At 41.2% G+C, this 22978-nt stretch overlaps 1 protein-coding gene across 3 annotated transcripts in view; it reads left to right on the forward strand.

Moving 5' to 3' along the window:
• Positions 1-22978, forward strand: part of cfap74 (cilia and flagella associated protein 74) — a 219223-nt gene that overhangs the window by 69427 nt on the left and 126818 nt on the right. For all 3 annotated transcript variants that reach the window (XM_043676311.2, XM_043676312.2, XM_087980219.1), the window contains exons 9-13: positions 2000-2102; positions 3673-3827; positions 15040-15259; positions 19810-19971; positions 20570-20740. In XM_043676311.2, the coding sequence (XP_043532246.2) occupies positions 2000-2102; positions 3673-3827; positions 15040-15259; positions 19810-19971; positions 20570-20740 (811 nt within the window). The remainder of the gene's footprint in view (positions 1-1999; positions 2103-3672; positions 3828-15039; positions 15260-19809; positions 19972-20569; positions 20741-22978) is intronic.

Genomic DNA, 22978 nt, shown 5'->3' on the forward strand with positions numbered 1-22978 from the left:
AGAATATACAGAATAAATAAATTCCAATGTCTAACAAAAATTCCAAGAGCCAGACCCACCATCCATAGTTAACTAGAAATGGATGAAGGGGAATCAATGGATTTCCACTGTTTATATTTTTCATAAATGATTTAGTTGAAGGGATAGAAGGAATGTTGACAAATCTCCTTGTTTATCTCAGTGCCAAAGGTTGTTCGATTATGCTACTGTGTGTTGCATTTTTGGGTATCTTATTGTATTAAAGGCATCATATAAATACAAGTTATTATCAAACATGAATTTGCTCTATATAATTCCCTTTTGACTCAACAAGTCACAGTTCATTTGTTCATTCCAGTTTTGCAGAAATCTCTGTGGGAAAGTACTTCAAGAATTTCCATGTTAGAAGATCAGGCATTTCAAATAAATTGTCTCAACTATTTATATCTTTTGAGATCTGAATCATGAGCTAAATCTTATGCTCCTTCACTGGCATGTTTTCATTGGGAGACATAAAATAAATTGGCTGTTAGCTCACCACCTTCCTTTGCACCCAAGTTCACTCCCATAACACACCAGATAGGCAGATGTTGAAATCAACTAGGCGAAAGTGAGGACTGCAGATGCTGGAGATCAGAGTCTAGATTAGAGTGGTGCTGGAAAAGCACAGTAGGTCAGGCAGCATCCAAGGAGCAGGAAAGTCAACATTTCGGTTAATAGCCTGATGAAGGGCTTTTGCCCGAAATGTCGATTTTCCTGCTCTGAGGTGCTGAAATCAGCAGACATTCTGCCATGATAAATAATTAAAGGTCAATTAGGCTTATCAGTAAGCCAGTGGACTGGGACAGTATACTGGTATGTACAGGCAAGTGCAAGTGAGCCAGCTGTTTCTAAAGACCAACATTAAAAAAATGGGAAGAAAGGGGAATGCTTCACTTTGGGATTTCCTGTGTATACCAGGACCACTGCTCCTGTAAGATGTTATCCTCACTTCTTAACCAACTGAATGACAGAACCCAGCCTCCCAACCCTCTTCTTCTCTTTCCTGGATTCTGGGAATCACTTCCCATCCAAAGCACCTGGACTTGCCTTTTCGGGGCAGCCATGGTCATCTTCAGGCCACTTTCTGCAATCCCAGATGCATCCAGTCCTGCCAGGGATTGATTGACCCGCCAGTCCTCCAACCATCTGGGAGATCTCACAAGGCCAGGGCTTACTCCCAAGACAGGAGTGGATGTCCCACTGTTCACTAACTTTTCTTCTAGGATATTTGCGAGTAGTTCACTTCATTGTGAAATCCATTTCACATTAGTTTATGGAAAGCTGAATAACTGTGTGTTGCTGTTTAAGCAGATTAATTTCTCCTTTAAGAATTCAGGAAATCTACTACTACTACATGGACAATTAGAATATGAGTATTGACTATATCGAACATTTAGTATTCGCAGTGCATAAAACCTTTGTAGGGAAAAACTTACAAAATAGAGAGGACTTGCAATATTGGCGAGGACTGGCTTGCAGCAGAAAGGGTTCAGGTAAAACCTAATGAGCAGAACTGAAAAATGATAACCACAGTGAATTATTCATTGTTAACTGTCATAGAGTACTATCAAAATTGGAGAAAGATGATTGGAGTTGTTGGCTCAGGTTGATTATATTGACTAATGGAATGCGGAACATTGTAGTCTGTCTGTTATAGGGAAGTTCAAGAACAACCAGAGGAAAATATGAAAATAAATTCACTGAGAAGGTATTGTTTGCTCATATAAAATGCATGGCAGATTACTGGAAGGGATGCTGTGTTGAATCCACTAAAATGTGGAAATTGATAATTCTGGGATCCATTGATCATTGAATTGATCATTTATTTCTCATTAGCATGGCTGCTGCCAGTAGTGCAGGGAGGAAATGAAACTTTATTACATAATGAGTTCTATATCAACCTAAGTTGTTACAAGAATAAACTGAAGTGAATTTCTGAGCATAATGTAAGGTAATGTGATGTTTTGTCCCAAAATAGAGCTCGTCAAGAACAAGCTGATAAAGAAGTAAAGATAAGAGAGGAGCTGGAGAAGAGGATGCAAGTCATATTGTCATTGAAGAAAAACATTACAACAAGCCGAGTAAATATTGCTGTGATAGCGGACTGGATAGACCGCTAAATCAAATGACAGTTTTATTGATTGACAGAAGTTAAATTGTTCATCCATCAAAAAAATCAAGATGATGAGGTCTGGTTCTAGTGTAGTAACAACTTTCAGAACTAGAACACATTTCAGGTGTGGGCTTTTACTCAGTTTCACAAGCAATTAGATACGACTTCTGCTAGGCAATTTAGAGGGAAAACAAATTCCCAGCTGGAGGAAGTATGGTATGAAAATTAAACATTAAAAATCAAAGAACTGCGGATGCTGGAAATCAGAAATTACTGGAAAAATCCAGCACTCAGACTTGGGGAAAGGTCCCTGGACATGAATTATTGGCTGTGCCTGCACTTCCCAGATGCTGCCAGACTTGCTGAGTTTTTCCAGCAATTCCTGATTTTGTAACCGTTTGCACATAGCCTTTTAGTAATGGGGTTACAAAATATTAGTAACATCTGGAACATCTCAGATTGAACAGAAGCATTTAGAGAAAAGGAGAAATAATAATGACTGAATATAGTAAAATAAAATATAATTTGATTCATATAATTTTGATTAAATTATAACAAGATAAATACTGTTTTAGTCTTATTCACAATTCATCAAACAGAGCTAGAAATATATAGAAGTCTGACAATTATTAATTTATTTACTCAATTCACAGACATACACATGTTTTACTAATGGTGTCCACAATGATGCTATCACTGTGTGCTTGCCCTGTGGCCTATGGAATACAGTAACAAGTACCTTAGAGTCGTACCTAGCACACCATAGATAGATTTATTCATGTTTCATGTTTCATATTTACAAACTCAGAAAATCGTTGATTCCCACACTCCACAGGGAATCGTTAAATCACTCAGCAAAAAAACTAATATAAAACTATAATAAATAAAGAAGAGTAAATAAGTGCACTAAATAAAATGCAGTGCTGCCCAGAATAGAATCAAAATTGCAGACATAAACCACACATTTAAGAAACTACATTCCCTGGCAGTCTTCAGCAAGTTAAGTTTTAAATATTACCCCAAAATGAAGTTGTTACTCACCGGAGCTAATAGTATAGACTGGCTGAAAAATTCCCAGCTTTGTTCATTGGAAATACACCAAACCTCACATCTATTTGTCCAAAATTTTAACAGTGGTGTTTGGTCAGTTATTGGGAGAGAGAAGATAGCACATCTGAGACTATTTCAATTTCCATTAATACATAATTCCAACAAGGATCTCTGGATATCGAGATTAAAACAGGGGCTTTGGCTAATTCTCCTAACTCACCCACCGTAACCCAAAATCACTGAGATTGAGTGTAGAGTTTCTACTGTCAGCTTGAATTAGCTGAGATAAGCTAACTCACATTTAGTTTCTTACGACTCAGTTGCAAAGAAAATACAAATACAGAACAGTGAGGGAGTTTAGTTTAGCATATTTAGTGTTAGGTGATACTGCAGGACTGTAAGTGTTGTGTGTCATATACTGTATTCATTATCTCTTACAATTAAAAAGTTGTCGCATAAAATTATGTTTCTTGTATACTTGCTAATAGGAAAACCTACGAGCATTGCAGGCGAGGAAAGCTGCTAAGTCTGCAACAGAAAAACAGAAGAAGGACAGGCAAGCATCAATGGTCTCAGAAAGTGAAAATTTCCAACAGCAAATGCTTCAGAAAAAATACCTACAAGAGTTTGAGAAAAAGAAGCAGTAAGTATTTTTGTCTGTTTGATAAATTAAATGTTTCTTTTCATAAATTACATTTATGTAAGGTTTGCAACTCAAACTTTTACAGTCAAAGTACTGTGTAATTGAGGACACAGTACAGAGGTACATCCCAAAGAAAAGAAAGGAAAGACTACACAGGGGAGGGGGGATTAGACAACCATGGCTGATGAAAGAACTCAGAAAAAGAGAGAGCCTATAAAGTGGCCAAGAGCACTGGGAAATCAGAAGATTGGGAAGAGTACAAAAACAAACAGAGGAGAACAAAGAGAGAAATAAGGAAGGAGAGGATCAAATATGAAAGAAAGCTAGCCAATAATATTAGAAATGATAGTAAAAGTTTCTTTCAATACATAAGAAACAAACGAGAGGCAAAAGTAGAGATTGGGCCGCTCCAAGTTGATGCAGGAAGGCTAGTGATGGGAGATAAGGAAATAGTTGAAGAACTTAATAAATACTTTGTGTCAGTCTTCGCAGTGGAAAACATGAGTAATATCCCAACAATTAAGGAGCATCAAGGGGCAGAGTTGAGTATGGTGGCCATTACAAAGGAGAAAGTACTTGATAAGCTAAAATATCTAAAAACTGATGAATCTTCTGGCCCGGATGGGCTACATCCTAGAGTTCTGAGGGAGGTGGCTGAAGAAATAGCAGAGGCATTGGTTGTAATCTTTCAAAAATCACTGGAGTCAGGGGAAGTCCCAAATAATTGGAAAATTGCTGTTGTAACCCCCTTGTTCAAGAAAGGATCAAGACAAAAGATGGAAAATTATAGGCCTAACCTCGGTTGTAGGTAAAATTCTGAAACCATTGTTAAGAATGAGATTTCTAAATTCTTGGAAGTGCAGGGTCGGATTAGAACAAGTCAGCATGGATTTAGTAAGGGGAGGCCATGACTGACAAACCTGTTAGAATTCTTTGAAGGTGTAACAAGTAGGTTAAACCAGGGAAACACAGTGGATGTTATCTACCTAGACTTCCAAAAGGCTGCTGAGTAAGGTGAGGGCCCATGGTGTTCGAGATGAGCTACTGGCATGGATTGAGGATTGTCTGTATGACAGAAGGTAGAGAGTTGGGATAAAAGGTTCTTTTTCGGAACGGCAGCTGGTGACAAGCGGTGTCCGGCAGGGTTCAATGTTGGGGCCCCAGCTATTCACTTTATATATAAATGATCTGGACTGGGGCATTTTCTGGTGAAGTTTGCCGATGATATGAACATAGAACATAGAAGAATACAGCGCAGTACAGGCCGTTTGGCCCTCGATGTTGCGCCGATCCAAGCCCACCTAACCTACACTAACCCACTATCCTCCATATGCCTATCCAATGCCCGCTTAAATACCCATTAAGAGGGAGAGTCCACCACTGCTACTGGCAGTGCATTCCATGAACTCACAACTCGCTGAGTAAAGAACCTACCCCTAACATCTGTCCTATACCTACCACCCCTTAATTTAAAGCTATGCCCCCTCATAATAGCTGACTCCATACGTGGAAAAAGGTTCTCACGGTCAACCCTATCTAAACCCCTAATCATCTTGTACACCTCTATCAAGTCACCCTAAACCTTCTTTTCTCCAATGAAAACAACCCCAAGTGCCTCAGCCTTTCCTCAGACGATCTTCCTACCATACCAGGCAACATCCTGGTAAACCTCCTCTGCACCCGTTCCAGTGCCTCCACATCCTTCCTATAGTATGGCGACCAAAACTGCACACAATCCTCCAGGTGCGGCCGCACCAGAGTCTTATACAACTGCAACATGATCTCAGGACTCCGGAACTCAATTCCTCTACCAATAAAAGCCAGTACACCATATGCCTTCTTCACCGCACTATTTACCTGGGTGGCAACTTTCAAAGATCTGTATACATGGACACCAAGATCCCTCTGCTCATCCACACTACCAAGTATCTGACCATTAGCCCAGTACCCCATCTTTTTGTTACTCTTACCAAAGTGAATCACCTCACACTTAGCTACATTGAACTCCATTTGCCACCTTTCTGCCCAGTTCTGCAGCTTATCTATATCCCACTGTAACCTGCCACATCCTTCCTCACTGTCAACAACTCCTCCGACTTTCGTATCATCCGCAAACTTGCTCACCCAACCTTCTAGCCCCTCCTCCAGGTCATTTATAAAAATGACAAACAGTAATGGTCCCAAAACAGATCCTTGCGGAACACCGCTAGTAACGGCACTCCAAGATGAACCTTTACCATCAACTTCTACCCTCTGTCTTCTTCCAGCCAGCCAATTCCTAATCCAAACCTCCAACTCACCCTCAATGCCATACCTCCGTATTTTTTGAAGTAGCCTACCATGGGGAACCTTATCAAACGCCTTACTAAAATCCAAATACACCACATCTACCGCTTTCCCCTCGTCCACCTCCTTAGTCACCTTCTCAAAGAATTCAATAAGGTTTGTGAGGCATGACCTGCCCTTCACAAAACCATGCTGACTATCCTTGATCACATTATTCCTATCCAGATGTTCATAAATCCTATCCCTTACAATTCTCTCTAAAACTTTGCCCACAACAGAAGTGAGACTCACCGGCCTATAGTTACTAGGTTTATCCCTACTCCCCTTCTTGAACAAGGGAACCACATTTGCTAGCCTCCAGTCTTCTGGCACTACTCCTGTAGACAACGAGGACATAAAAATCAAGGCCAATGGCTCTGCAATCTCCTCCCTTGCTTCCCAGAGAATCCTAGGATAAATGCCATCAGGCCCAGGGGACTTATCTATTTTCACCCTTTCCAGAATTTCCAACACCACTTCCCTACATACCTCAAAGCCATCCATTCTAATTAATTGTGACTCAGTATTCACATCGGCAACAATGTCCTGTTCCTGAGTGAATACTGACGAAAAGTATTCATTCAGTGTCTCCCCAATCTCTTCAGCCTCCACACGCAACTTCCCACTACTATCCTTGACTGGACCTATTCCTACCCTAGTCATTCTTTTATTCCTGACATACCTATAGAAAGCCTTTGGGTTTTCCCTAATCCTACCAACTAAGGACCTTTCATGTCCCCTCCTTGCTGCTCTTAGCTCTCTCTTCAGATCCTTCCTGGCTACCTTATAACTCTCAATCGCCCCAATTGAACCTTCACGCCTCATCTTTACATAGGCCGCCCTCTTCCATTTAACAAGGGATTCCAATTCCTTATTAAACCACGGCTCCCTCACACGACCCTTTCCTCCCTGCCTGACAGGTACATACTTATCAAGGACACTCAATAGTTGCTCCTTGAACAAGCTCCACATATCAATTAAGCCCTTGCCTTGAAGCCTACTTTTCCAAGCCACGCATCCTAAGTCATGCCTCACCGCATCATAATTTCCCTGCCCCCAGCTATAACTCTTGCCCTGCAGTGCACACTTATCCCTCTCCATCACTAGAGTAAAAGTCACCGAATTGTGGTCACTGTCCCCAAAGTGCTCACCTACCTCTAATTCTAACACCTGGCCTGGTTCGTTACCCAGAACCAAATCCAGTATGGCCTCACCTCTTGTTGGCCTATCTACATATTGTGTCAGGAAACCCTCCTGCACACATTGGACAAACACCGACCCATCTAATGAACTAGAGCTATAACTTTCCCAATCAATATCAGGAAAGTTAAAGTCCCCCATAACAACCACCCTATTACTTTCACTCTTCTCCTGAATCATCCTCGCAATCCTTTCTTCTACGTTTCTAGGACTATTGGGAGGCCTGTAAAAAAACTCCTAACAGGGTGACCTCACCTTTCCTATTCCTAACCTCAACCCAAACTACCTCAGATGGCGAGTCTTCATCCATCGTCCTTTCCACCGCTGTAATACGATCTTTGACAAGCAATGCCACACCTCCCCCTCTTTTACCCCCACCTCTGACCCTACTAAAACATTTAAACCCTGGAACCTGCAACAGCCAATCCTGTCCCTGTTCTACCCATGTCTCCGTAATAGCCACAACATCGAAGTCCCAGGTACCAACCCACGCTGCAAGTTCACCTACCTTATTTCGTATACTTCTTGCATTGAAGTATACACACTTCAAGCCACTTTCCTGTTTACAGGCACCCTCCTTTGAGATTGATGCCATGTTCCTAACCTCCCTACACTCCAGGTCCTGCACCCTAAAGCTACAGTCTGGGTTCCCATGCCCCTGCAGAGTTAGTTTAAACACCCCCCAAGAGCACTAGCAAACCTCCCGCTAAGGATACTGGTGCCCCTCAGGTTCAGGTGTAGACCATCCTGTTTATAGAGGTCCCACCTTCCCCAGAAAGAACCCCAGTTATCCAAATACCGGAATTCCTCCCTCCTGCACCATCCCTGTAGCCACGCATTTAACAGTTCTCTCTCCCTATTCCTCGACTCTCTATCACGTGGCACAGGTAACAAATCAGAGACAACAACTCTGTTTGTTCTAACTCTGAACTTCCAACCTAGCTCCCTGAAAGCCTGCCTAACATCCTCAGCCCTCCTCCTACCTATGTCATTGGTGCCAATGTGGACCACGACTTCGGGCTGCTCCCCCTCCCCCTCCCCCTTAAGGACCTGGAAAACACGATCAGAGACATCACGTACCCTTGCACCTGGGAGGCAACATACCAAACGTGAGTCTCTGTCGCCCCCACAAAACTGCCTATCTGTGCCCCGAACTATCGAGTCCCCAGTTACTATTGCTCTGCTCTTCTCCACCCTTCCCTTCTGAGCAACGGGGACAGGCTCCGTGCCAGAGGCCTGAGCCCCATTACTTACCCCTGGTAAGTCGTCCCCCCCACAAGTATCCAAAACGGTATACTTGTTCTTGAGGGGAATGGCCGCAGGGGGTCCCTGCACTGGCTGCTTCTTTGGAGTTACTACTTCCCTAAAGCTCCGATCTATGACCCCCTCTGCCTCCCGAATGATCCTAAGTTCATCCAACTCCAGCTCCAGTTCCCTAACATGGTCTTGGAGGAGCTGGAGATGGGTGCACTTCCTGCAAGTGTAATCAGCAGGGACGTCCATGGCATCCCTCACCTCAAACATGTTGCAAGAGGAACATTGCACTGCCTTCACTGCCATCCCTCTAAAAGTTAGGTGAACATGCAGGTAGTTCTGAGGATGTGGGGAGACTGCAGAAAGATTTCGACAGTTTGGGAGAATGGTCCAAGAAATGGCTGATGAAATTCAATGTGAGCAAGTGCGAGGTCTTGCACTTTGGAAAAAATAACACAGGCATGGACTATTTTATAGACGGTGAGAAAATTCATAAAGCCAAAGTACAAAGGGATCTGGGAGTGCTAGTACAGGATTGTCTAAAGATTGACTTGCAGGTTGAGTCCGCGGTTAAGAAAGCAAATGTAATGTTATCATTTCTTTCAAGAGGGTTGGAATGTAAAAGCAGTGATGTGCTACTGAGACTTTATAAAGCTCTGGTTAGGCCCCATTTAGAATACTGTGTCCAGTCTTGAGCCCCTCACCTCAAGAAGGACATACTGGCACTGGAGCATGTCCAGTGGAGATTCACACGGGTGATCCTGGAATGGTAGGCCTAACATATGATGAACGGCTGAAGATCCTGGGATTATATTCATTAGAGTTCAGAAGGTTGGGGGTGAGATCTAACAGAAACTTACAAGATGATGCATGGCTTAGAAAGGGTGGACGCTGGGAAATTGTTTCCGTTAGGCGGGGATACTAGGACCCGTGGGTACAGCGTTAGAATTCGAGGGGATCTATTTAAAACGGAAATGAGGAGACATTTCTTCAGCCAGAGAGTGGTGGGCCTGTGGAATTCACTGCCACGGAGTGCAGTGAAGGCTGGGATGTTAATTTATCTTCAAGGCAGAGATTGATAAATTCTTAATCCCACAAGGAATTAAGGGATATAGGGGGAGTGCAGGTAAGTGGCATTGAAATGCCCATCAGCCATGATTGAATGGCAGAGTGGACTCGATGGGCCAAATGGCCTTACTTCCACTCCTATTTCTTATGGTCTTAAAATACAAACAGATAAATGATGCAGATAACATATATATGTTCAAAACTTTTTAAAATTAATTTGTGCATATACTATAAATCAAAATTTCTATTAACCTCATTGTCAGCCAAAATATGTTGGAGGCAGAGAGGATCTTGAATAGGACTGAACAAACAGTGCATTTTTACAGTAAGATCTATTCACAGTGAACAGTCTGTACATTACAACAACCCATAGAGTCTATTGAAGAAGAGAGTCCACAAACTACAGCAAATAGAGCTCATGACCACAACTGTGGGAACTCTCCCAGTAAAAGCAGGATGATTCCTCAGGTAGTTGAAGGACAGTCACATGCATATATGACCACAAAATCAATCCTAGTTACTTCGAGCAGTGCTGTCTGTAGGTACAATTGTTCGGGGAATTATCCAATAATGCCCACTCTTGCCAGCAATAATAGTATTCTTCCAAACATTATTCAACAAATTATGAAACTAAGAAGCTGTGACCTGTAGGCAGTCAGTCACTGCAGCTTTTGGAGAGCAAGAAATTATATTTTAATGTACTTTGCCTGTTTTGCTTGCTACCATCTCTGTGCAGAGATAATAATGGGAGAATGAGTGGTGTAAGAGACTGAAGATCTAGAATACGTAGTGGGACTAGGCCACAACCATTTCAATACATTTCCTAAAGTAAACTGCAATACCATCTGCCAGTGACTTGGTATAAGGCAATTTCAATACTTTCAACCACCACTCAATTATCTAGCTTTCTGATTTCACTAGTGAGCATGCACAGTATTTTATTGATTTAGGCATTTAAATGCCTAATATACCTGCAGGGAGCAGAATTTTACTGTTAAATTTTACTGGTAAATCAATAAGATTTGAATCCTACTTATATCAGCCAAAAGTTGTTGCTGTCTTATAAATTAATCATGTTACCCATCTGATGATTTTAATTTGAACTACCTCAAAGTTGGTTTTATATTGAAGCCAATTCAAATGTATGGCAGTATGAACTATAGCTGAAAATATGTTGCTGGAAAAGCGCAGCAGGTCAGGCAGCATCCAAGGAGCAGGAGAATCGACGTTGCGGGCATGAGTCCTTCTTCAGGAATGAGGAAAGTGTGTCCAGCAGGCTAAGATAAAAGGTAGGGAGGAGGGATTTGGGGGAGGGGCATTGGAAATGCGATAGGTGGAAGGAGGTTAAGGTGAGGGTGATAGGCCGGAGTGGGGGTGGGGGCGGAGAGGCCTATCCGGCCTATCACCCTCACCTTAACCTCCTTCCACCTATCGCATTTCCAACGCCCCTCCCCCAAATCCCTCCTCCCTACCTTTTATCTTAGCCTGCTGGACACACTTTCCTCATTCCTGAAGAAGGGCTCATTCCCGCAACGTCGATTCTCCTGCTCCTTGGATGCTGCCTGACCTGCTGCGCTTTTCCAGCAACACATTTTCAGCTCTGATCTCCAGCATCTGCAGTCCTCACTTTCTCCAGTATGAACTATAGGTTGACTTGTAGTCCATCTCATTCGCTCAGTTTCAACAACTTGTTTTGACTACTTTTGAAATACCTGCACATATGGACACACTGGGTCTGACATATGAACTCACTTTTTGGCATGCGTATTAGCTCTGTGAGTTTGTACTAAAAATGTAACCATGAAGATGATCATGAAGATCATGACAGCTAGGAGTATTAATAGCATACACAGATCTAAATAATGAGCCCAGATTGTAGCACTGCGTCTTGGAAAAATGATATTTGTGTCATGCTGTTTCATGTGGGGTGCACAGGAATTTACTGTCGTTTAAAATTCATGAGTACAAGATGTTTAATAATACACTTCAGAACTTGCTTTGTTTCCAATTCCAATATATTTCATGTTTTCACCAATGAAGCTTGATTTGAATCCCACCAACTCTGATGGGCTAGAGGTTTACTCCTTCTTCTCTGTAAAGGGAATACTTTAAATAGTCTGAGCTGATTTTGGTGAACATGCACAGCAATAATTAAGTGCTCACACCCTCGTGGTGAAACAAAGTAGATATTGTAAAGTTTTGACATAATTCTGTCTTCATCAAAATCATTTTAAAATGAAAGAAAAAAGTAGAATTCTGAACTTTACAGAATAGGAGAAATTGGAGCTAGATATAAGTCCAAGGCCTCAGTTTTTTTATTGCCAAGTTGAGTAGTGAGTAAAATTCCCAGTTCTGCAAACCTGACCCTGAAGATGTGATTTTAATTCAGGGAGGGGGGCGGAATGAGTTTGGAGGCAGCCACAGAGTGGGGAGGTGGGCTGTGGGAAAGACATAGTTTGGTGATCCAGCACATTGTTGTGAATGTTAATAAAACAAGAAACTAATCACCAGCCCTTGGGTCTCTCTCACATCCACACACACTACCCATGCCCATCCATATCAAACCATACTACTCCATGCCCTATTTTTCCACTCACTCCATGGCCCATCCTAGCTTTATACCAACTTATTCCTCTCCAAGCAGCCCTAACCACCACTCACTGCCCTTGCACCCTCCATGCCAACTCACCAGTATCCACCATGGACAGTCTCCAGGACCCATGCTGAATTCTACGTGTCAAATGCAGACTTTATTGAAAATCAGGTGGGAATCAGAAAGCTTTCCAATCAGACCTGGAGTTAGGCAGGGCTGCCCACTTGCTCCTGCCTTGTTTATCTGTTGTATAGAGCCTTTTGCTGAGTCCATTCAGGAAGGATGCGCGTTTGAGAGGGGTAAGTGATCTGGGCAGCAGAGACATGCAGGTCAAAGCCTCCCTGTACATGGACGAAGTCGCTGTTTTCGGCTCTGATCCGCTGTCAGTGCACAGATTCATGAGAATCTACAACCAGTGTGAACTGGCCTCCGGTGCAAAGGTAAATCGAGGCAAATGCAAGGCCATGTTCTTTGGGAACTGGCCTGACCTTTTATTAGGTTAGATTCCTTACAGTGTGGAAACAGGATCTTCGGCCCAACAAGTCCACACTGACCCTCCGAAGAGCAACCCACCCAGACCCATTCCACGACATTTACCCTTTACCTAACACTACGGGCAATTTAGCATGGCTAATTCACCTAACCTGCACATTTTTGGGCTGTGGGAGGAAACCCACGCAGACATGGGGAGAATGAACAAACTCCACACAGACAGTTGCCTGAGGCGGGAATTGAACCTGGGTCTCTGGCGCTGTGAGGCAGCAGTGCTAACCACTGTGCCACCGTGCTGCCCACCATCCTTTAGCCCTTTCACCATCAGGATAGATTACCTGAAGGTGCTAGGAATATGGTTCAGAGGGGCTGGGGCATGTGCAAAAACTTGAGAGAAGCATATCACCAAAGTGAGGCAAAAACTGGGCTGATGGGAGCACCACTCGCTCTCTGTTGCAGTAAAACATGGTCATTGGGTGTGAGGCACACTCGGTAATGTTTTATGTGGCGCAGGTTTGGTTTATTCCCGAACCTGCACCAGCTAAATCACCCGAGCCAACCTTTATTTCATTTGGAGTTTGAAGATGGATTGGGTCCAAGGGGACACCATGTATAAAGCACTGGACAGCAATGGGAGAAAGAACCCCACTACCCAGTGCCATCTTCATTGTGAAAAACATCTTCATGTGTGGCTGTGTCAAGCCATGTGTAGACACTCAGTATACTAACACCCAGTGTCACTACTTACTGACGTTCTACCTGTCCCCAGTGTTACGAAAGATGGGTGTGGCCTCGCTGTCACAGAGCACTCCAAGCAGTTGCACTGTTCTTCGTAGAGACATTTGAAAAGAAAAACGCCTCTGACCACAAGTCCATCAGGAAGTGGTCAGCACGTAGTGTCCTTGAGACTCTGTGGGAAAAGGAAAGGGTTCCCTGAGCAGATTGTCAAAGTCATTTGGCAGAATGCCTCTTCGCCAGAGCTTTCCAACAAGCACCAAGACATTACTTGGCTGGTGGTGAGAAGGGCACTACCTGTGAGATCCTTCATGTACACCTAGTTGGTCTGTGCCACTGTATGTTGCCCTTGAAGCGACTGCGACCGGGGATGAGACTGTCAATATTTCTTTCTAGAATGTGCCTTTGTAAAGGAAGTCTGGAGAGAGATGCAGTGATTTTCGTTGAGGTTCATCCCAAACAGCTCCATGACACAGTACTCTATGCTCTACAGTCTGCTCCCCAGGATACCTACCGAAACAAACATCAACTGTGCCTGGAAGTCCTTCAACTCAGTACAAGGTGCTCTTTGGTTTGCCCGAAACTTGCTGATCTTCCTGTTAAAAGAGTTGACCCTGATCGAGTGTTGCAGGCTGGCACATTCCAAGGCCCAGGACTATGTGCTGAGGGACACACTAAAGCTTGGGGAAGCTGCTGCCAAGGTGCAGTGGGGAAAGACCACTGTCTAAGGTCTTGCTACCAAAGAAAAATTGGTGTCCGTTCAGTTCTTGGACCCTCCTGATGCCTCAGATACATGTAAATAGTTCTTAGTACTCAGATTATTAAGAAAATACTTTAAATTAGCTGTAACTATCAAAAAGGTCAAACCCCAATGTTTGTTTTCTTTTCTAGATGCAAAACCTGTACAGATCGAAACTGCATCAGTAATTGTGTAAATACATAAAAGATTTCTGTTTTTATGAATAAAGTATATTTTTGCAAAAATAATGGAGAGGAAGTAAGATAAAAATTGGTCTCGTGATTAACAAGATGTGTGCAAGCTGACCCTCCACACTTCAGCTCTGATGAAGAGTCATCTCGACTCGAAACATTAGCTTGCTCTCTCTGTGTGGATGCTGCCTAATCTGCTGTGATCTCCAGAATTTGATCTTTTCAGCTCAAACTGTAAATATTTTATGTTTAATGTTTAATTCAGTGAACAAAAATAATCTATCAGTAGATAAGTCATAGTTTCTGAAAAAAAATATTTTTTAAAGAAATGTAATTCATTGAATTAATCTATATTTGGATTATATGTATCTGCGGTTTATCTGTGGTTGCGATATGGAATGTGCTACCATATTGAACAGCTGAGATGAGTATATGTTAAAAATAAAGTTAATAGTGAAGGACAAAGGAATGGGAGAATGTGTTAACAGTGGGAGATGATACAAGGAAGATCCAGTGGAACATAACTTTCAGGGAAAACCTACTGGTCTGAATGCCTTTTCATGCCAATAATTCAGTATAAAAACTAAAGTTTTGTCATATATTTATCTTTGAAAGGGAATTTGCAGAAGAGCAGAAAACTTTGAAGGCAGAAATTATGGCTAAGATCCTCAAGGAAGAATCCACTATGGAAAAGAAGAAGAAGATCTATCCTGTACTATTTCCAGAAGCACAGAAGAGTGAACATAAAACATCAGAGGTGTGGAAATTCAAGAAAAAACTGCTGCAATACATAGAAAACAGCTCTGAGGATGACAAAGTCATAAATACACCTGAAGTAAGTGCATGAACTCATCTGTCAAAATAGTGAACTTTATTATAGCTATTTGGTAATATTGAACTTGAATATTGCTGACAAAGACAAATTTTGTCTAAGCTGTTTTTCTTGCATTCATCAGGACAATTTGTAAGAATACCAAAGTAAAATAAAAGCAATACAGTATTGATATTGTAAAAGACAGTACTGATTCGTTGGCAAGTGGATTCTGATTGCTACATTGTCATAAAGAGGAATACTCTGCTTTATTTTGGTATTTCCTATGAATTGTCTTGCTGAATACAAGATAACAAGTTTCAACAACGTGTTTTCAACAGCACTTAATTATACTATCCATATGTTTGTTGCAGTTCTATTTCGCAACACACAATTGTAAAGGTACACATGCCATCTGACTGTGATGAAAGAATTCTAACAGTCTGCAGAATATATTAAGCAAAAATTTTCAATGTTGAGTGCTGCAATAAAAAAAAACTCAAATTGATGACTTAGGAATTAAGATCAGTCAACGTGAAATGTTCACCAAGTTTTCAACAGTATACACAGATATAATGGTGTTACATAATTTACCCCTTGCAGCTATTGAGTAATGTGTTTATATTAAGTATGTATGAATTGAGAAACTGGTTTCTGTTGAATGATTGACTTTGCAGAGCATCATTGGCATCAACCTTTCTAATTAAGAGGTGCAGAAAAACTTTTCATAGTAAATTAAAGTAACTGGTTGAAGCTGTAAATGGAACTGAAAGGTGCTGTGTTTGTTTTCTATTGTCATTCTGAGGCTGTTGATGCGATAAACTAGCTTTTCATGCCATGCTGTTAAGTTAGTGCCGTGATCTATTCAAATGAAAATGTTTGAACTCAGCACTATAACTCCTGTGGTGTCACTTCTGGAACCCACAATCGAACTTTGAGAGTCAACAGGGGATGTACTGTATACCCAAAACCTGGGAGGAGATGCAGTAACCAAGCTTCCTAATAGAGCTGGAGTGCAGAAGGGCAAAACCCTTAGCAAAGGGCAGCAGGTAACAGTGAGGTCCTGCTGCTGACAATGGGGTCAGCAAAACAGGTGTTTGTAAAAACCTTCAGTAACTCAGCTTTGAAAGTAAGGGCATATCTATATTTTTCTGTTTGATGGTGCATGCCGGTGCTGTGGCATCTCAAAGAGACTTGATTTTTATTCTACCCAGTATTCAGGAAATAGGGACAGGAGTAGACCATTCAGACCCTCAAGCCAGCTCCACCATTCAATTAGATCATTTTCCAATGCTATTCCCATGTTCCTTCAGATCTTTAGCATCTAGAAATCTATTGATCTCTGTCTTAAACTTGTAGAAAATAGACAATAGGTGCAGGAGTAGGTCATTTGGCCCTTTGAGCCAGCACCACCATTCATTATGATCACGGCTGATCATCCACAATCAGTATCCTGTTCCTGCCTTATCCCCATAACCCTCGATTCCACTATCTTTAAGAGCTCTATCCATCTCTTTCTTGAATGTATCCAGAGACTTGGCCTCCACCGCCTTCTGGGGCAGACCATTCCATATGTCCACCACTCTCTGGGTGAAGAAGTTTCTCCTCAATTCTACCCCTTATGGGCTACCCCTTATGTTTAAACTGTGTCCTCTGGTTCGAGACTCACCCATCAGCGGGAACATGCTTCCTGCCTCCAGAGTGTCCAATCCTTTAATAATCTTATACATCTCAATCAGATCCCCTCTCATCCTTCTAAACTCAAGTGTATACAAGACCAGTCGCTCCAATCTTTCAGCATAAGGTAGTCCCACCATTCCGGGAATTGACCTCATGAACCTACGCTGCACTCCCTCAATAGCCAGAATATCCTTCCTCAAATTTGGAGATCAAAACTGCACACAATACTCCATATGCAGTCTCACCAGGGCCGTGTACAGCTGCAGAAGGACCTCTTTGCTCCTATACTCAATTCCTCTTGTTATGAAGGTCAGCTTGCCATTAGCATTCTTCACTACCTGCTGTACCTGCATGCTTGCTTTCATTGACTGATGTACAAAAATACCTATATCTCGTTGTCCTTCTCCTTTACCTAACTTGAATCCATTTAGATAGTAATCTGCCTTCCTGTTCTTGCCACTAAACTGAATAACCACACATTTATCCACATTAAACTGCATCTGCCATGCATCCGTCCATTCATCTAGCCTGTCCAAGTCACCCTGTATTCTCATAACATCCTTGTCACATTTCACTCTGCCACCCAGCTTTGTGTCATCAGCAAATTTGCTAATATTACTTGTAATGCCTTCATCTATATCATTAATGTGTATTGTAAACAGCTGCAGTCCCTGCACCGAAATTTGTGGTACCCCACTGGTCATCGCCTGCCATTCCAAAAGGGACCAGTTTATCACTACTCTTTGCTTCCAGTCAGTCAGCCAATTTTCAATCTAAGTCAGTATTTTGCCCCCAATACCATGTGCCCTAATTTTGCTCACTAATCTCCTATATGGGATTTTATCAAACGCTTTCTGAAAGCCCAGGTACACTACCTCCACTGGCTCTCCCTTGTCCATCTTCATAGTTACACCCTCAAAAAATTCCAGAAGATTAGTAAAGCACGATTTCCCCTTCGTAACTCCATGCTGACTCTGGCCTATCCTGTTACTGCTATCCAAATGAGTCTTAATTTCATGTTTTATAATTGACTCCAGCATCTTTCCCACCACTGACGTCAGGCTAACTGGTCTATAATTCCCTGTTTTCTCTCTCCCTCCTTTCTTGAAAAGTGAGACAACATTAGCCACCCTCCAATCTGCAGGAACTGATCCCCAATCGATAGAACATTGGAAAATGATTACCAATGTGTCCACGATTTCTAGAGCCACCTCCTTAAGTACCCTGGGATGCAGACCATCAGGTCCCGGGGATTTATCAGCCTTCAGGCCTAAAAGTCTATCCAACACCATTTCCTGCCGAATATAAATTCCCTTCAGTTCAGCCATTACCCTAGGTCCTTCAGCCACTATTACATCTGGAAGATTGCTCGAGTATTCCCCAGTGAAGACAGATCCAAAGTACCTATTCAGCTCTTCTGCCATTTCCTTGTTCCCCATAATAAATTCATCCATTTCTGTCTTCATGGGTCCAATTTTAGTCTTAATCATTTTTTTCTTCTTTTCATATACCGAGAAAAGCGTTTACTATCCTCCTTTATATTTTTGGCCAGTTTGCCTTCATACCTCATTTTTTTCTCCACATATTACCTTTTTAGTTATCCTCTGTTGTTCTTTAAAAGTTTCCCAGTCATCTGGCTACCCGCTCATCTTTGCTATGTTATACTTCTCTTTTATCTTTATACAGCCCTTAACTTCCCTCATCAGCCACGGCCACCCAGTCTCCTCTTAGGATCTTTCTTCCTCTTTGGAGTGAACAGATCCTACACCTTCTGCATTATATCCAGAAATACCTGCCATTGTTGTTCTACTGCCATCCCTGTTAGAGTACTGAACTATTGAACTTTAGCCAGCTCCTCCCTCATAGCTCCATATGGAGCTATGTAAGTGTTAGTATTCAACTGCAATACTAACACTTCCGATTCTCCCTTCTCCCCCTCAAATTGCAGACTAAAGTAAATCATATTATGGTCACTACCTCCTAATGGCTCATTTACTTTGAGGTCCCTGATCAAATACGGTTCGTTGCGCCTGCTTAAATAGCACACACTAACCTTCCCATCAGCGTCTGTGCTCCGACCTCACTTCCCGCCGCTCTCTGCTGCAAAGTAAACTTGATTGTTAGCAACCAGAAAACAGCGCTTATATTTTCATTGCTGATATTTCATTGGTCTGTCTTTACATGAATGACATAAGAATATATTTTTACTTTGTAACCCAAGAATAAAGCCTGCACCACAGACTTGATTAAGAATTGGACAAAAGCTGTTAGGTTATGAGGCCAGGCCTGCCACAGTTATCTGCAGTAGTTCACTGATAATAGTTGGTCTTTTAAGCAGTTTGGTTACCCACCTTCTTAAGAAAGTTGTCTCCAACTCTGCTCCATATTTATTGATGTGTTCCTGGCTCCTGCAAGCCAACAATCAATTTCAATTATTCTCTAGTTTGGATTTTCACGTAATGTGCACACCTTTATTCTTTTCAAACCATGTTTAATATATTTCATATTGTTTTTAAAATTAATAAAATGCTTTATTCGACTGCAGGTGTGCAATTAAAGTGATTGGAAACAACAAAATTCAACGGCTTAGGTACTGTAATATAAGTAAAGAACTTGTGCATTAGTGCAGAAAAGAATTTTGTTTGGTATAAGAAAGTAGGCTAACTCTGCTATTTGTTCTTTGAACAGGTTAATAGTGCAGCATAAGATTAGCTAAAGCCATGAATGGATTTTAGATAAGCTCCTTAAAGTTCAGGTTTGGATCTAATTCATGGAAAATTGGTTTCAAAATTCTGAATCCTTACACTGATATTAAGCCAATCAGAAAGATCAATTCCTCGATCTGACATGTTTATAAATGCAGAGACATTATGGGTTTCTTTCTTTCCCTGCAGCAAGAAAGGCGATCCCCATCTCAAATATCAGATGAAGTAACGGTCACAGAACAAATCCCAAATCATTTCACACAGGATGTCAATGACCAGCTTGTGGATGAAGAAAGTCTTAATTTGCCTGAATTTCCAGGGCTTTGGGATAACGATCATACACCCAGCAAGGTATAAAAGACATTTATTCCAGCAATGATTGGCATCAGAGCATGACACAAAGAGTGGCTCATAATAATACATATTTATTAACACTTCTGTAAAGCTACTTACTTTGATATTTTTTATTCAGAGGAACTCATTGAGTACATTATTGTAAATTTTGAATTATATATCATCTAATATGTTACAATCACCATTACAGTAAAAATAAATTTGTGGTAATTGCAGAGAATAAGAAGAAGCAATAAAAATAAAGGATACAATTAAAAAGTGGAATAAATGAGCACGAACGATTGCAGGTGACAGGGTTGAAAAGGCATATGAAATTATCAAATATACATAACCTCAGATATTCATTGCTTTCCAGAGTCCTACCATTCATAATGTCTTGTCAGTCATTTCCAACTGCATTATCTCTCACTCTTCTAGATTGAAATAAGGCCTTTTTTTTAAAATTAATAAATATTTTTGACAGTACATTTAAACAAATGCCTTTTCTTTTGAAAACTGTGTCAATGTGTAAAAAGGCTAGGATGAAAGGTATATATAGGTTTATTTTTTAAAACACTTTGTTACCATATATTGGATATATTTCTGTATCACAAAGGATGAAATAGTCAGCAAACGTTTAGGAGTGGGTACTAGTAAAATGGAACAAGAGATTTTGGCACGACAATTGGAGAAGCAAAGAAGTGGGATCGTCCAAAAACAAGTAGCAGCTGGTCGGGAATTCAAAGGCTGCCCTTTCTACAGCAAGCCCGATGTTATTCACTTCAAGGTTGGTGTCATGTAATCGATTCAGATTGTTTTAAGTTATTTAATGCCAATGTAGAAAGTAAGATCGTGCTTCATTAACTTCCTACACACAAAGAGCAAGTTATTAATTTAGAAAACTGTAGGTGTGTTTCCTTTGTTCAAAGCTGCATGTTTGATAGCAAGGAGGCTGCTGCATAAACTAACTGCCACTTCCTTTATTTACTTGAAGATCACAAAGTTGGGTCAGTTCCATTATAGTATTCATCATCTTGAATTTTGGGCAAACATATATCATATTCTTCCTTGTCATTTGTTCCTCAAATTTAAAATGTTTTATAATAAACCCTAAATTCTGAGGTCCTTGCATTCTGAAGTCCCACTGTCCGTTGATATAGTATCCACTCACTGTGAAGAATCATGCAATCCTTTACTGACTGCTGGTGCCCAACACTGAAGTTTGGGTACTTGCCACATCATAAGTTAATGCCAAAAAATATATCAGTGAGCTGATTTTTCTTTACAGATATGCGCAGGGCTGCACAATGTTGAGATAATTTAATGTTGAGCCTTTTTCAGGAAGTCTACTGTGATAAAGATGTATTTTAGTTTCTAAAAATTAATACCACTTCAGTGCATTTAATCCTATAGTAATCCAAAGGAGATAGTTAACAATTAGTAGGAAATGGTAAATATATTGTAATTAGTTTAACTGAGCATCCAGTCAATGAATGTCACTTTTCTTTCTCCAATCCCGTTCATCTTGGTTTTCTCGCCTGTTTGTGTTGGCTGCTTTCCCTTGAATCCCTGCTCATTTTGTTTATGTCTCCTCACTGCTGGTAATGTTGTTCCTGTCTGCGTCCTCCTGCTGATTTTCCCTTTCTAATTTCACTTCTCAAGCATTCCTGTTTTTCTCTGGTAAGTTCACTGGTTCAATCTTTTCTTTATCATCTCATTTTCATAGATAATGTCGATGAAGGCTGGTTGCTTAACTTGGAATTTGACTGTAGAACTAATGAGCATAAGTATAAAATTAATGAACTGAAAAAATATTTAGAGTAATGTTTTCTGCTACAGTCTAATGGGTATATAGAATAGCTCCCAATTAAAATAGTTAATGTTGTATTAGTGAAGAGCTCACAAAATAACAGTTGCTCAAAATCATGGCGCTTAAGGTATTGGGTTGTGAAACAGTTATCAGAATCAAGAGTGTGGTGCTGGAAAAGCACAGTAGGTCAGGAAGCACCCGAGGAGCAGGAGAATTGACGTTTCAGGCATAAGCCCTTCATCAGGAATCAGCTGTTCCTACAGAGGGCACAATCAAAAATAAACAAACATCACAAATTCAAAAAGCTGAATCAAGCTCTCCAATTTTATCCCTGAAATATAATTAATTCTATCCTTACACTGGGTTATAATTATAATAACGTGACAATGTGGCCTTAGTAGTTTGCTTGGGAGTCTACTCCAAACATTTATAACCCTGAGTAAGGGTTATTCTTCACAGGATTTTCACAAATATCCTGTGGTCCTATTTAGTTGGTATTGTATAAAGTAATAATGTAGTGTGTGTGGAATAATGTACGTGCACTACAATTATATGATTTGTGTATAATTTTATAAATATAGTATTTTTGGATTTTGATTTCTCAGTTTTAGACAGATGACAGTTGGTTATTTCGGTAAAGGGTTTCCTTTTCATAGAACATAGAACAGTACAGCACAGAACAGGCCCTTCAGACCACGATGTTGTGCCGACCACTGATCCTCATGTATGCACCCTCAAATTTCTGTGACCATATACATGTCCAGTAGTCTCTTAAATGTCCCCAATGACCTTGCATCCACAACTGCTGCTGGCAACGCATTCCATGCTCTCACAACTCTCTGTGTAAAGAACCCGCCTCTGACATCCCCTCTATACTTTCCTCCAACCAGCTTAAAACTATGACTCCTCGTGTTAGTCATTTCTGCCCTGGGAAATAGTCTCTGGCTATCAACTCGATCTATGCCTCTCATTATTTTGTATGCCTCAATTAGGTCCCCTCTCCTCCTCCTTTTCTCCAATGAAAAAAGTCCGAGCTCAGTCAACCTCTCTTCATAAGATAAGCCCTCCAGTCCAGGCAGCATCCTGGTAAACCTCTTCTGAACCCTCTCCAAAGCATCCACATCTTTTCTATAATAGGGCGACCAGAACTGGACGCAGTATTCCAAGTGCGGCCTAACCAAAGTTTTATAGAGGTGCAACAAGATCTCACGACTC

Source organism: Chiloscyllium plagiosum, unplaced genomic scaffold (assembly GCF_037043375.1).
Source record: "Chiloscyllium plagiosum isolate Xiang-an unplaced genomic scaffold, Cpla_swu_hap1 HiC_scaffold_37, whole genome shotgun sequence".
NCBI classification, from domain to species: domain Eukaryota; kingdom Metazoa; phylum Chordata; class Chondrichthyes; order Orectolobiformes; family Hemiscylliidae; genus Chiloscyllium; species Chiloscyllium plagiosum.